General features: G+C 38.1%; 1 protein-coding gene across 2 annotated transcripts in view; it reads left to right on the top strand.

Annotated features, from left to right (window-relative positions):
* The window catches only part of POMGNT1 (protein O-linked mannose N-acetylglucosaminyltransferase 1 (beta 1,2-)), a 35,441-nt gene that overhangs the window by 5,732 nt on the left and 14,934 nt on the right, over positions 1-14,775 (top strand). For both annotated transcript variants that reach the window (XM_034414995.3, XM_034414996.3), the window contains exons 3-11: positions 5,899-6,004; positions 7,015-7,130; positions 7,867-7,932; positions 9,579-9,692; positions 11,004-11,121; positions 11,609-11,707; positions 12,687-12,814; positions 13,615-13,685; positions 14,296-14,371. In XM_034414995.3, coding sequence (XP_034270886.2) covers positions 5,899-6,004; positions 7,015-7,130; positions 7,867-7,932; positions 9,579-9,692; positions 11,004-11,121; positions 11,609-11,707; positions 12,687-12,814; positions 13,615-13,685; positions 14,296-14,371 — 894 coding nt within the window. The remainder of the gene's footprint in view (positions 1-5,898; positions 6,005-7,014; positions 7,131-7,866; positions 7,933-9,578; positions 9,693-11,003; positions 11,122-11,608; positions 11,708-12,686; positions 12,815-13,614; positions 13,686-14,295; positions 14,372-14,775) is intronic.

Below are 14,775 nucleotides of genomic sequence, written 5' to 3'. Positions count from 1 at the left end.
GTAGATCAGTGCCTGCAAAAATAAATAGGTAGACTGAGGCAGGGTGGAAAAATACCATAAAAATATTAACTGAATTAGCAGAAGTTATGTTGCTTATATGTTGCAAGCTTTAGGAAAGTACAAGGAACTTGCTAACTGCAATGATGTGCTTAATGACCTATATACTAGATAGTTACGGTAATGGAACATATTACAAGAAGTGTCCACCGAAAGTAACAGATGGTGTAAGATAATACCAGTATATGGAAATATAGCAAGATAACCAATTATATACACGTCTCCTTTTTGTGTTTTGCTGTGTTAAAGCTAAAATAAGAGTAACGCCTCAGGAAAGGCTGGGGTTGCAAAATGTATAAAAGACACACCTTGGGCGTAGCCCGGGGTTCAGAATTTGACATGCTAATGCTCTGAACCTTTGCGCAAATAAACCTCTGTTCTCCAACCCTTCGTGGTCTTGTGTCCTGAATTGGTTAGAAGTTTGCTGCAACAAGACCAGTGCCTGCAAAAAATAAATGGGTAGATCGGTACAGCTCTGCAAGCAGTTAAAAGCCTGGTAGACCAGTACCTCTGCTAAATCTTAAATAATTGTCACATGACCATCAAGCCACGCCCACAAAATAAGCCACACCCACAAAACCTGTAGTAAAAAAAATTTAGAACCCATCCCTGGGCAGTATGCAAATCCACACCCACTTCCGGTCTGTGGAAAACCTTTCTCCATGGAACTGGTCCCTGGTGCCCAAAAGGTTGGGGGGGAGGGCACTGTTATGGTCCAATCCCCTCCTCAAGCAGGCGACCATATAACTTGATTATCTCATTTTTGTCAGGTTATATACAAGTACTTCAGAGTTGTAGTACTGGCTGCGGGAATAGCAGCAGTTCATAATTTAACCACTAAGAACAATTAAAGCCTTCATTAATTGATTTATCCAGTTGAAATCCTGGTGGTGGACCTTCATTGACATACAGTAAATCATTGGAGCTATTTCTGCTACTGTCTGGTTTGGGTTTGTTGTTGTTTTTTAAAGTAATGTGCATAAACCATTGGTTATCTTAGTGAGCAGATTTATCAGGAAGGGCTATGATTTTTCAAGGAAAGGCTAAGGTTTTATAAAGTAAAAAAAATATTCCTTTCCTTCCTTCCTTCCTTCCTTCCCTCCTTCCGTCCAAAAATACATTCTAATGTGCATGTGATTCATATGTTGATACTTCGAGATAAATGCACACATGAAGTTGGCAAACTTCCAGCTCCGTGGTAGTTGTGATTGCCATGATCAAAAGCCACTGGACTAATAGCCATTTTTCCTGTGATGCTAAGTAGGTTGCAGTAGTTCCATGCCAGTAATTCCAGATGAAACAAATGTATTCACCTGAGGACCCCAAAAATGATCTGAAATGCCTTAATTTTTTTACAAGTCCACCATATATGATAATACGTTGCGTCATCACATTTACATCTCCAGCATGTGGACTGTAAACTGGGATACATACTGGCTAACTTTTTGGGATCTAAGTGCCATCTATAAAACTCTTACACCTTCACCTATTATATAACCAAATCAATTTTTCCTTACGTAGACCGCTCTGGGCCTTCAAAGTCCAAGTCATTAAACATTTGTAGGAGAACACGGGATAGAAAATGGCTTTCTGAAACACAGTTCGCAATTCTGTTTTGGATTTACCGCTGATGATTTGTGACTAATAATGGATTTCTTAGACATTTTATCTTCCTACAAAAAGGGGATAAATTTATCCTACTACATTCTAGAGACTGACAGTGCAGCTATCAGGAAGGTATGACAAATGTATTGCAATATCTTGTCTGGATCTCAGTGTCTTAAAATAGCAAATTTAATACAGAGCTGTCAGTGCTGTGGGAGATCCTGACACCTTAGCTACATGTAGACAGGACTCTTCAAGTTCAGGTTCCCATAGAAACCTATATACTCTTTGTACCTTCATCACCAGAGGCTTAATCATTATAGTACCATACAATATGTTGTACAAATGTGACATATTCTGCACATAGGACTTTGTTACCATATAATGAGAGTAAGAGTGACATTCTTTTCCTATTGAGATAAATTAAGTACAGGAGAAATTGGTTTCTTGTGGAGAGATTTTGTGTACAGTAGGAAATTAAGAAAATTTGAACATATGTAAGCATATGAATTGTAGGATATATAGTTAAATGATTTTAGAATATCTTGTTGGGAAAAATATTGTAATAGAATGAAGAAAAAATTCATATTTTTTCAATGTAATGCCCAAATGCTTTATTTCTCAGTTTTGAAGCCAATTTTATTTGTAAATTTTATTTGATCTTGTATCTTCATATTTTTATTAACATCTTTGTCTTATTTTTAACCTTAAAATGGAAAGCATTCCCATGAAGATCTAATGCGTTTGGCTACCTTAATTCAAGTTTATACAAAAGCATTTTTTCATCAAAAATAAGCATAGTAAAAATAAAAGTTTCTGTCCCCTTTGTCCATTTTTTTAAAAATTTCTTAAATCATTTGTTGGTTAAATTTTGTGCCAACATTTCCTGAATCTCTGAATCTTAGTCTTTTTTATTTTTGTAATATAGAAAAAAAAGTTACACTAACTTTGTGGGGGGGTGTTGTTGCTGCAAAGGAAAACTCTACCTATAGATTAATTACATTCAAAAGCAGCTAAGAATTGAGCGTGGCTGGATTTAATGTCCATATAGACTGCAGTGCAGTTGTGAGTGAAGATGGAATACCGCAACTCCTAGCTGCTCGACTCAGGAACTGATTTCAAAAACTTTTGTTCATGCAGTTCACTCCTGAGGAGCACTGTCTGGAGTACAGATGGGTTTATCTCACAATCGCTTTTTGATCTGAAGAGATTTCACTAGCAGGTGTCTGCCCTCTGGTTGGATTCTCAGCTTCAATGTTCTCGTTCCTTTAGAGATGTCCAAGCTGACTTTAATCCCCATTTATTAAACTATTTATTATTATTAATTCATTATTATCAATTCAATTTATATGCTGCCCCTCTCTGAAGACACAGGATGGCTTACAATGCATTTAAAAGAAAAACCATTATAAAAACATTTAAAAAATTAAAACATTAAAACTCATTCACATCATTCATGGCCAGATCTCGCGAGATCGCAACAGTGAGATCAATGGCCCCAGGCCTGCCGGAAAAGCCAGGTCTTCACCACTTTTCGGAAGGCCAATAGGGTGGGGGTGGTCCGGACCTCAGGAGGTAACTGGTTCCAGAGAGCTGGGACAGCCACAGAGAAGGCCCTCCCCCGTGGGCCCGCCAGCCGGCATTGTTTAGCTGACGGGACCCGGAGGAGACCAAGTCTGCGGGATCTTTCTGGTCGCTGGGAGCTATGTGGTAGAAGGCGGTCTCGAAGATAATATTTGAAATACGCCAGATGTCTCTAAATCTTTCTGATTTCCAGCTATAATATATTTTAGATGTAATGTGAATCCTGACCCACAGATAAATATTAATGATTAAATCCTAAGATTATTGATGTGGAATCCAAGGGTACAGACAGAAACACAGGGAAGTTAAAAAATATATGACATAGCATCCAATGAAAATCTGTTCAGTACAGCCACTTGGGGAAAACAAAAGCTTCTAATTGTCATAGTGATGGGACAAAATTTTGCTGCAATTATAGAGACTTTCTAATGCTGGTCATTTGGCAAGTAGTGCACAATTACTGTATAAGAGCCATCAGTGCTATAACATAAAATAAAAATTATGTTTGATGCTCAGACTCTGCCTTTATTTGTGTTTATGCTCTTCAGCAAGATACTTTTCTTCTAGACTTGTCAGTTTGTCATCCTGGCAACCACATGTTACATTCTCAAGATTTAAAGTCGGTCCACGAAAGCTAAGGACCGTTGCTCTACTTTTAGGGCTGTTGTCATGAAAGAGAACAAGCATGAGAATAGACTGAACAATAAAAGGCATTCTGATTTTATAGATAAAATTCAGTGAGCTTTAATTTGGGGTTTTCTCTGAGATAGAAAGTAGTATAAATGATACTCATTTTGTACAGACAGCACTCTTCTCTGAGACTGTGCCTTCATATTACACAGCCTTTTGTTTCATGGATAGTATATTGTGGATTCTCCCCTAAGAAAATCTTACTGCACTTTGCACCTATGCTGCGACTCCATATTCCTATCAAGTAGCTTTTTTTCACTACCCTAAAATCTGTTCATAGTTTGTCAGGGAAGGCAGCCTTTTTGAACCTGTCGTGGTATAAATTATAGAGTTCTTCAGACAGCAAAGACCATGTGGGATGGCAATACTGGGAGCTGTTCTATAAGCATTCAGATGCCAAGGTCTCAGGGTCATCTAAAAGCATGGTGGGGGAGGTCAGGTTTATATTTTAATTGTTGTATTTTAAGGGTGATACTAAACACAGATGAATGTATGACATGACCTGCCATTGTCACAACTATTATTGTGACAGTCCACTTAGAGCCGTGTGTCAGTTATTTATTTCCATTAATAAATGACCGAAAACATTCCATATTTATGTCATGTGACGCTTAATCCAAAAATTTATTTCTATCACCAAAAGTCAACATTTGGTTTTAAGGAATAAACAACTGGCTACTTACTGTAGAAATCTGGATATAACGTGCAGGACACTGAATATTTTCCACTATTTCATCCTAGAATAGAATAGAATAGAATAGAATAGCATAGAATAGCATAGAATAGCATAGAATAGCATAGAATAGCATAGAATAGCATAGAATAGCATAGCATAGCATTCTTTATTGGCCAAGTGTGATTGGACACACAAGGAATTTGTCTTTGGTGCATATGCTCTCAGTGAATATAAAAAGACAAGATACATTTGTCAAGAATCATAAGGTGCAACACTTAATGATAGTCATAGGGTACAAATAAGCACTCAGGAAACAATATCAATATAAATCGTAAGGATACAAGCAACAAAGTTATAGTCATGCCATCATAAGTGGGAGAAGATGGGTGATAGGAACGGTGAGAAGACGAATAGTAATAGTAATGCAGCCTTAGTGAATACTTTGACAGCTTGAGGGAATTATTTGTTTAGCAGAGTGATGGCGTTTGGGAAAAAGCTGTTCTTGTGTCTAGTTGTCTTGGTATGCAGTGCTCTATAGTGTCGTTTTGAGGGAAGGAGTTGAAACAATTTATGTCCAGAATGCATCTGTAAATATTTTCACAGCCCTTTTTGACTCGTGTAGTATACAGGTCCTCAATGGAAGGCAGGTTGGTAGTAATTGTTTTTTCTGCAGTTCTAATTATCCTTTGAAGTCTGTGTCTGTCTGGTTTGGTTGCAGAGCCAAACCAGGCAGTTTTGGAGGTGCAGATGACAGACTCAATAATTCCTCTGTAGAACTGGATCAGCAGCTCCTTTGAGCTTCCTGAGTTGGCACAGAAAGAACATTCTTTGCTGTTCTTTTTGATGGCGTTTTTGATGTTAGGTATCCATTTTTGGTCTTGCAATATGATAGAACCTAGAAATTTGAAGGTCTCTACTGTTGATACTGTGTTGTCTAGTATTGTAAGAGGTGGCAGTACGGGAGGGTTTCTCCTAAAGTCTACCACCAATAAGGGAAGTACATGATACACAAGGATAAAAAAGTCTGCCAATACACAAAATGAGACATTTTTTAAAAAGAAGAAAATAGGGGTAAGTGGAAGCAGGAACTAAATTTCATCCCAAAAGAACAATGGGAGAGTTCGACAAAGAAGTCCAAAAACTCTTGTCATTCACTTTTCCAGTGCAGTGTCCTTCCTGTTATGTCTAGCATAAAAATCTATGTTTTCATCATGTAGGCATTTTAAGCATCAGGTTTTCCAAATCTATTTTTTCCTAATCTAATAAAGGAGACTTTTGTCTTACAGATGGGGGCAGTCCTTTTCTTGCTGGTAACTGTTATTGTGAACATAAAGTTGATCTTGGACACTAGAAGAGCAGCTAGTGAAGAAGAAGAATCAGCTCAGGATTATGGTGAGCAGGAAATGTGATTAGATGGTGGTATTAGAATGCACTGGGTGATTTATAGTCACTTTCTGGGAGAAATGGAATGTTCTAGGAAATGTAGACTGTTCTGTGATTGGAGAATGGAATTTTCCACGCAACATTACTGACCAGTGAATCCCATCCCATATTCCTAGTTATAGCAGCGTTGAACATGGTCTAAATTTTTGATAGTTTTGCTCACAAAATAGTTTTTGATAGTTTAGAAAGAGAAAGACACTATTTCTTCAGGAAATATATGTAACAATGGACTGGTGATACCTTCCAGATCTTAAACATTTTCAGGTAAAATTAAGCAAGTAGGCCATGGTTTATATTCTGACTTCTGTCAAAAAAATTGTGTCAAAGGGAAAGAGAACTGGAAGAACTGGATTTCTTGTATTTACAAATGAAAACTGACTAGTCTAAAACTAAAAGTAGTTTAACTAGGTAATCATTACAACTAGAATTTTAAAATCAAGTAATACTCAGTTGAAGTCTTTAATGCTGCAGGCTGTTAAAAGCTAAATGGAAGGAAAATGTTAGTTTGTTTTTTATATAGATAACATGATGTCCTTTGGGAGATAATTCTACATGCTTCCACATCAAATGTTCTATCTGTGCTTTCATGAATTAACCTCACCATACCTCTTGGTATAAAAGCTAGTCCTCATTTGGCAATCACATTTGGGACTGGCAGTTTGGTTTTTAAGCAAAGCAGTCACTAAGTGACATCCCAACTATGCTTACAATCTTATTTCAGCTTTCCTTTGTTTTATAAACCCGAGAAGGTCGTAAATGTGAGAAATGGTCACAAAGTTATTTTTTCATTACTGTCATAACAGTGAATGGTCACTGTCAGAGGTAGTTGCTAACTGAGGGCCATCTGCATACAGAAGGCCTTTCAGAATGATCATAATTTATGGAGAGATTACTACAGGATAAAAGCATTAAACGTATGTCCATAAGAATCTGAAATATGGTGCTGTCTCATTTCCTAGATGAAAGTTTGCAGAAGCTAGAGATCCCTCGGCGGCCTATCAATAGCAGAAAAGTTCTGGACATTGAGGTCTATTCCAGTCGATCCAAGGTTTATGTTGCAGTTGATGGGACCACGGTGAGAATCTGCACTGCAGCTGTAAATGCAAGAATCATGACAGTAATAAATTCTCACATGGTTTACTATGAAGGAGAGCACAGTGCTTCTTGAATTGGACAGTCTCTTCCTGCATTATTTGACCGTGTGTGTGTGTGTATTCTGGCTTTCAGTTTTATTGTGTCCTATTAGGCCAGCAAGTATATTTAGTAATTTTAAAATATGAATATACGATACTCATTTTGTGTGTCTCTGAATGGCCTTTTATTTTTTAATAAAATTTCTAAGTGGATGTATTCATGGTGAAAGAACAAAACAATTATTTTTTTTAAAGAGCAGTCTGCTCATTAATAGAAATTGAGCACATTTTCTATTTACAATTTACAAGAATAGTGGTTTTGCAAGGAATACGGGAAAGGTATAGTGTATTTTCCCTATGTGTCTGCATACCCACTTATATACATATGCATATCATGAAACAATTTCATGAGTTGCTTTCACCTTATAATGCTTTTACATCTCACCTTCCAAATTATTAGTATAAAACTGACTATAACTCTTTCCAACATGCTGGATTATGTTCTGAATAAAGAGCACAACTAAGTTGCAAAAGCTAGTTCAGAGGGATTCTGGGTTACAAAACATCACTGTAGAAAATTTCTGGAAGAAAATGATGTACAAGAAACGGGGGAGGACTGATAAGGGTAAGAGGTGTGAAAAGGATAGTTTGATGACAATTGCTTTTGTGACTGTACAGGTTTTAGAAGACGAAGCCCGGGAACAAGGCAGAGGCATCCATGTCATTGTGTTAAATCAGGCCACAGTAAGTGATGAAGAACATAAATATGTTCAATATGCTTCTTTTTCCTGACAAAAAGACAATGTGGAGTTTCTTATATTTCCACAAAACTATTCTTCACCTATCACTGAAGTCCCCAAAAGCTGTATTTTGGAGTAGATTTTTTTGGTCAGAGTTGTAGAAAAGTCTTTTAAACTCCACTGAAGATTTCAGCAAGTTTCTAGACCTCTAGAATTATGCCCAGCCTATGTTCCCCAAAACTAAAGCTAAGTGTAAAAGGAACACTTGGTAATAAAGGTAATCCTTGACTTACAACCATTTATTTAGAAACCATTTGAAGTTATAATGGGAACCCCCCCCCCAAAAAAAAAGGTACTTATGATTTGGATTCTGCCTCCCTGCCATCCTGTGACCACATTTTGGACATTTGGCAACTGGCCTGCATTTATGGCTTTTTACAGTGGCCTGCATTCACATGACCATGATTTAGGACATTGGTTCATTTAACAACCACTGTAAAAGTCATAAAATCAGATTTGACCCACTTAATGACTGGCATGACGTAAGACTGTAATTGCAGGGTCTGTTATGGTCATAAGTCAAGGACTACCTGTATGCTATCTTCCCTGAATTACACAAGACTTCACCCAATTCAGTGAGCTTACCATGGATGACTGCACTCCCCAACTGGCTATGGTAAAAAGGTGCTCACCATTCTGTATTTCCAGTAAGCTCCTTTACTGGGGAAGGAATTTCTATATGCCAACTTCCCCTCTTTCTCCATAAGCCTGTAAAATGTGTGGCTGGGAAGTGTTGCTTTTACAGCCAGTGATCTCACCTGGCATTGAGCTCTCCACAGCTCCCTGAATGTGACAGATGTTCCTATCACTTTTCTTTAAGAAAATGAATTGGAATAATATATGATAGGATACAATGTTGTAATGGGGAGTTACAGTATTCCTTAATGGGATTAAGTATTCCTTAATGGGATTAATCTGGAAAAAACTGCCAGACGTTTTTAAAATATTTCCTCTGTTCAGACATAGAATTTTTAAAAAGTTGGAGGGGGCCATAAGGATTAGTGATGGGTTTCAAAATTTTTTACTACCGGTTCTGTGGGTGTGGCTTGGTGGGCTTGGCATGGCTTGGTGGGCATGGCAGGGGAAGGATACTGTACAATCTCCATCCCCACCCCACTCCAGGGGAAGGTTACTGCAAAATCCCCATTTCCTCCTGATTAGCTGGGACTTGGGAGGCAGAGAATAGATGGGGGCGGGGCCAGTCAGAATTTTTACTACTGGTTTTCCGAACTACTCAAAATTTCTGCTACCGGTTCTCCAGAACTGGTCAGAACCTGCTGAAACCCACCTCTGATAAGGATCATCTAGTCCTAACCTTTGCAATTATCAGGAAAGCCGATTAAACCATCCATGACAGGTGGCTGCTCAGTCTCTTCTTAAAAATCTCCATCAATAGAAAGTCCACAACTTCTGTAAGTAGACTATTACATTGTTGTGCAAATCAGGAAGTTTGTCCTTGTATTTAAACAAAATCTGTTGTACATCAATGTCTCAACTGCAGTTCCCAAAAAAAGAGTTGCGGTCCCAACCTATTTGGAAGGTCACAATTTGAGAAGAAGTGATCTAACACAATTTTGGATTGTTTTGTAGGGCCATGTGATGGCAAAGCGAGTTTTTGACACATATTCTCCCCATGAAGATGAGGCCATGGTTCTGTTCCTCAACATGGTGGCCAAGGGTCGCATCCTTATTTTCACAATTAAGGTAAGTTGAAATTGGTGTTGTAAATGTTTTTTTCTTTCTTTCAAATAACTGACATTTAACAGAAATTAAACTTCTAGTTTCACTTGAAGATAATCTAATGAAACTAGAAATACTTCGATAGAGAAGAAAAGGGGATTGCGCTACTGTTAAACATTAATTTTATGGATTGTATTTGAAAATTTAATCTTGTAATTTTGTATGTATTTAATTTTAAATTATATGACACACGGGTGGGTCCTACTTACCTCCGCTACCGGTTTGCAACCGGAGCACACGCTTCTGCACGTGTGCAGATTGTCAGTGATGATGTCCGGCCGGGTGGGCGGAGCCTCCTACCGGCATTACTACTGGTTCGCAAGAACCAGACCGAACCGGGAGCAACCCACCACTGACGACACACTAGAAAAGCAAAAAAAAAAACCCAAGACTTACTGTCAGTTTTCCAAGTAACACCCCTAATGAAATCAAACTTTGAGGCTTGAATTTCCTCAAAGCTAATTTTTATTAGAGATGTCATATTGGCACATCTGGGAAAACCCGAATCTGAGAGCTTCTGGGTTTTCCTCACCCAAAAGAAAGTTCAAGTCCTTGCCCTTCACCCACATGTCCATCACACGAACCAATCGGGTACCCTCCAGAACAGAAGATACCTCCTCATTCTTCTCAGCACAGCTGCAGGCACAACCACCTTGACTTTCTAGATAGAATGTTATTTTGACTACATATCATTTTCACTCCATACAATCCCCGCTCCCATTTTCCCATGGTAGAATTTGTGGCAGGCCTGAAGGCTCAAAGGTGAAAAGATGGCTTCCAGGTCTGACACTTACTTTGACACTTACTTATCTGTGGGAGCCCCAGCCCTGTGGAACGAACTGCCCCCGGAAATTCGTAAGATCTCCGACCTCTGGGTGTTTCGCTGTGCACTGAAGACCCTGTTGTTCCGCCAGGCCGGACTATCAATACAATAGTTTTAAATTGGGGTATTTAAATTTTTTGGGGTTTTAAATCTGAGCCAATTTATTTAATTATTTTAAATTTTACATTGTTGTTTTGTCTGTGTTTTTAAATAGGCTGTACACTGCCCTGAGTCCTTCGGGAGAAGGGCGGTATAGAAATAAAATTATTATTATTATTATTATTATTATTATTATTATTATTATTATTATTATTATTACCAGGTTTTTTTGTTGTTTTTTTTAATGGAGCTTTAGCTTAAAAGAACCGAGGCAGCATCAAATGTTTCTTTATGCTTAAAGGAGATATAAACCATGTATCTGTATTAATATTGTGGGATTTCTTCCTTTTCAGGATGAGGGCTCCTTCCACCTTAAAGACACAGCCAAGAATCTTCTGAAGAGTTTAGGGAGCCAGATTGCAGCTTCCCTCAGCTGGCGAGACATGTGGACATTTGTGGGGAAAAAAGGAGGTCAGAACTGAGCAGGGGCAAAAATCTCCAGGGGAGAAAGGGACGCAGGAGAGGGCTCCTGATGGGTTGTAACTTTTTCAAGGAGAAGTATAATATTAACCAAGCCAAATATTTGGTGCTGCTCTAGCTTCTTGTTTTTCGTATATTCATGATATTGGAACTTCTCAGCCCCATTAAATCGGAGCATGAGAAACTGAGGACTTTTTCTGTTAATAGTATGGGGGAGTGGGCATAGGCAGCTGCAATGTTTCATATCCAAACCAATTTTCTCTCTTCTACAACAGTGGAGGGTGTCTTTATCTCCTCCTACTCTGAGTGCCATAGAGGGATATTTTGTTAATCTTTCTTTTGCACTATAAAAAATATCCAAAGGAGCCTAGTGAAAAAGTAAGATTGATTGCTGCATCAGGGATCTAATAGTGGACAAGCCAAAGTAGTGAATGGTTATTGGCTGCCTATTGCCCATAATGTGTTGTGTTCTCTGTAGGTGAAGTCTATGGCGAGAAGCATGCCAAGTCTGCACTGCTCTCCTCATGGGGAGAGCCAGTCTTACTGAAAACAGAAGTCCAATTAACCTCTGTGGAAGGTATGATATTCATTCCCAAGAAGGAGTAGTAGAGACTACTCTTGAAACAGCTTTAAAGCTAGGCAATCGAGAACCTGGCTGAGATAAAGAATTGAGGAAGAAGACTAAAACTAGTAAAGTTTCTACTGAAGTGGGATAAAAATTGTCAAGTATTTTGTGTGACACAAGTATAGGAGATCTGAGCCAAGGATAGATTGACTTCCTACTCAGTGTAATACAAGTGATCCTCAATTTACAAACATTTGCTTAGCAACCATTTCAAAATTACAATGGCCCTAAAAAAGAGACTTGGGATCAGTCCTGACCCTTGGGAGCTTGGCAACAGATACCTATTTATAATGGTTAGAACCTTCCAAGGTCACCATACACCAACTTCTCAGCCAGCTTCTGACAAGCAAAGTCCATGGGGGGGAGATGGATTTGCTTAACAACTGCAGCAAAATAAATAAATAAATAAATCAGGCATGATTCATTTAACAATCATCTGACTTAGTGACAGTTGTCTTGATCCCAAATATGGTTGTAAGTCAAGGACTATCTGTATGTTGTTTTAGCTTTTCTCATCCTGATTTTCTTCTGAAACCCAAAATGATAGGCTGGATTAGGGATAGGTTCAGAAATTGGCAGCTCTAATATTCTGATTTACAGTGCTGTTCTCTCTGGTTTCTCTTGAAGCAAATCCAATGAAATTAAAAGCATCCGTGAAGACAAGATCTTATTTTTTTATTCCATATTCAAAAGAGAGGATTTTTTTTTTAAAAAAAATCATTTTCTGCTTGGCAGCCAGGCATTATTTGTCATAGAAATGTTTTGAATTTTCACTCTCAGAATTTTGATCATTAGTGATGTTTTGTTGCTTATGGGTATCATAGATTGAAACATCCTAACAATGTTCTGAGCTGCCTGTAGCAGAACATAAATTGATAAACGGTTTTCTATTTCAAAACTCTCTTATATCTCATGATGATGTATTCCACAGAGGCAGAATGCCATTGGCCAGATACTGAGTTGAATCGGCGGCGAAAGCGTTTTTGCAGCAAAGTGGAAGGTTATGGAAGTGTCTGCAGCTGTAAAGATCCTACACCTATAGAGTTCAATCCTGATCCAGTAAGTACAATAATGGCCCTTCTTCACCAACTCGTTCTAGAAACAAAATTTCTATCTAATTACATAGATTTTACTGACCTATCAAATGATTAATGTGAGATAGACAGACAGACAGACAGACAGACAGACAGACAGACAGACGATGATAGATAGATAGATAGATAGATAGATAGATAGATAGATAGATAGATAGATAGATAGATAGATAGATAGGAAGGATGTTCTATCTGGCAATAAAGTTTACCAGACTGTGTAGTTGGGAGTCAGATTTTTTTTAAATGATCTTTTATGTTCATATGATTGTTGTATTTGTCCTTCATGCCTTACCTTTTTTTTTTTTAACCTTTTCTGACTTTTACTTTATTTCCAATCTCCTTCTTTCTTTGCCAACTGCCTATTTCATGTGAGATACATCAGACAAATATAAATACTACTGGGAATCTTTTCTGAATTCTGCAACATATAAGTAGTACACTTTAAATCTATTTATACCATCCTAATTCTGGTAGTGGTCAGACAGTATTGGTTTGAGTTCATAATCTAAGTCTTGAGACTACAGGCAAGGAAAAATTGCCTGTAGTCTCAATCTTGGTAACTTAAAGATGCATAGATCTCATTTCCCTGATTTCCCCAGCCATCCATTCTGGGAGTTGAAGACCACAGATCCTCAGGTTGCCAATGTTGAGAAACACAGCCTTAAATGTTCAAGTATAGAACAGACAAAAATAAAGGGTGAAATGGGGGGAAAGAGGTGTTGACAGTCTATTTTAAATGTCTGTTTCTGGTGTTCCTTTTTTTAGCTAAGAGACAACAAAGTTTTTGATGTACCTGTTGCTGTCATTGCAGGGAACAGACCGAACTACCTGTACAGGTGAGAGACAGTTAGTAGGGACAAAGTAACTTCTATGCAACATCAAGTGGAGAATTCATATTTTTTGCCTGCCTAGTGTCTGTTGAAATATAATCTCCAGTTCCCAAATGATGTGGTCAAGTTTTCTTGATTTTGTCCCTCTAAACCACGGGTGTCAAACTGGCAGGCTGAGGGCCGGATGCGTCACGTGCAGGCCACGCCCACCCCTGCTCCGCGAAGTGGGGAACCGTCACGATACGTCACATGACGGCAACATGATGCTTCAAGTTTGACACCCATGCTCTAAACAAACAAAGTCTTCTATCCTGCAAGGAAGGGAAAAGTTGTCACAATCCAGAATCAGCTGGAAGAGTTCATCTATAATAGAACAAAAGTGTAAATCTGAGATCCTGCAAATCTCATCCTTTGTTTATTTGTCAACAATTTATATTCTAAACAGTCAACTCTTGAGTGGCATACAATACATAATTTGAGATTAACATGAACAAAGGTTAGTCAAGTTTATATCACTAATACTAAAGTGTTAATCTAGTATTAGATATATATTCTAGGAATATATTAAAAAGCTTTCTGGGAATCACAGCAAATATATTAACCCTTTTCTGTTTAGGATGCTGCGGTCTCTTCTATCAGCACAAGGGGTCAATCCTCAAATGATAACAGTTTTTATTGATGGATATTATGAGGTAAGTCATCAGGAAGAGTGGATCTACTTCTACTTTGGAAGTGTGTAACTTTGGGGGGGGGTCAAGTTACAGCACTTGGGGTGGCCTTTTGGGTGATGTTCTTTACATCAAAGAATTAGGCCAGAACAAATTCAAATTAAAGTTGTTCCCCTACTATATTCTCTTTATGAAAGAATGCACTTCACTGAGAACTTTTGAAAAGGCTCTCAAGATGAACGTAGAGCCTGTAGGTGACTAGCACTGTGTAATATGGGAACTTTAGGAGAGGCATCTTTATCTGAGCGTTGCAAATATATTTTGGCTAAAAACACTGAGGAGATTTTGTTTCTTCTGTGTGTTGTATTACTAATACTACTACTTTTTTTTGTGTTCTGTCATGAAATTTGTTCTGGGGGCAGTAGTAG

This window comes from Pantherophis guttatus, chromosome 3 (genome assembly GCF_059756535.1).
Source record: "Pantherophis guttatus breed Tessera chromosome 3, ASM5975653v1, whole genome shotgun sequence".
In the NCBI taxonomy this organism is placed as follows: domain Eukaryota; kingdom Metazoa; phylum Chordata; class Lepidosauria; order Squamata; family Colubridae; genus Pantherophis; species Pantherophis guttatus.
The sequence above is the reverse complement of the archived record's forward strand: the minus strand, read 5'-3'. Positions and strand labels throughout refer to the sequence as shown.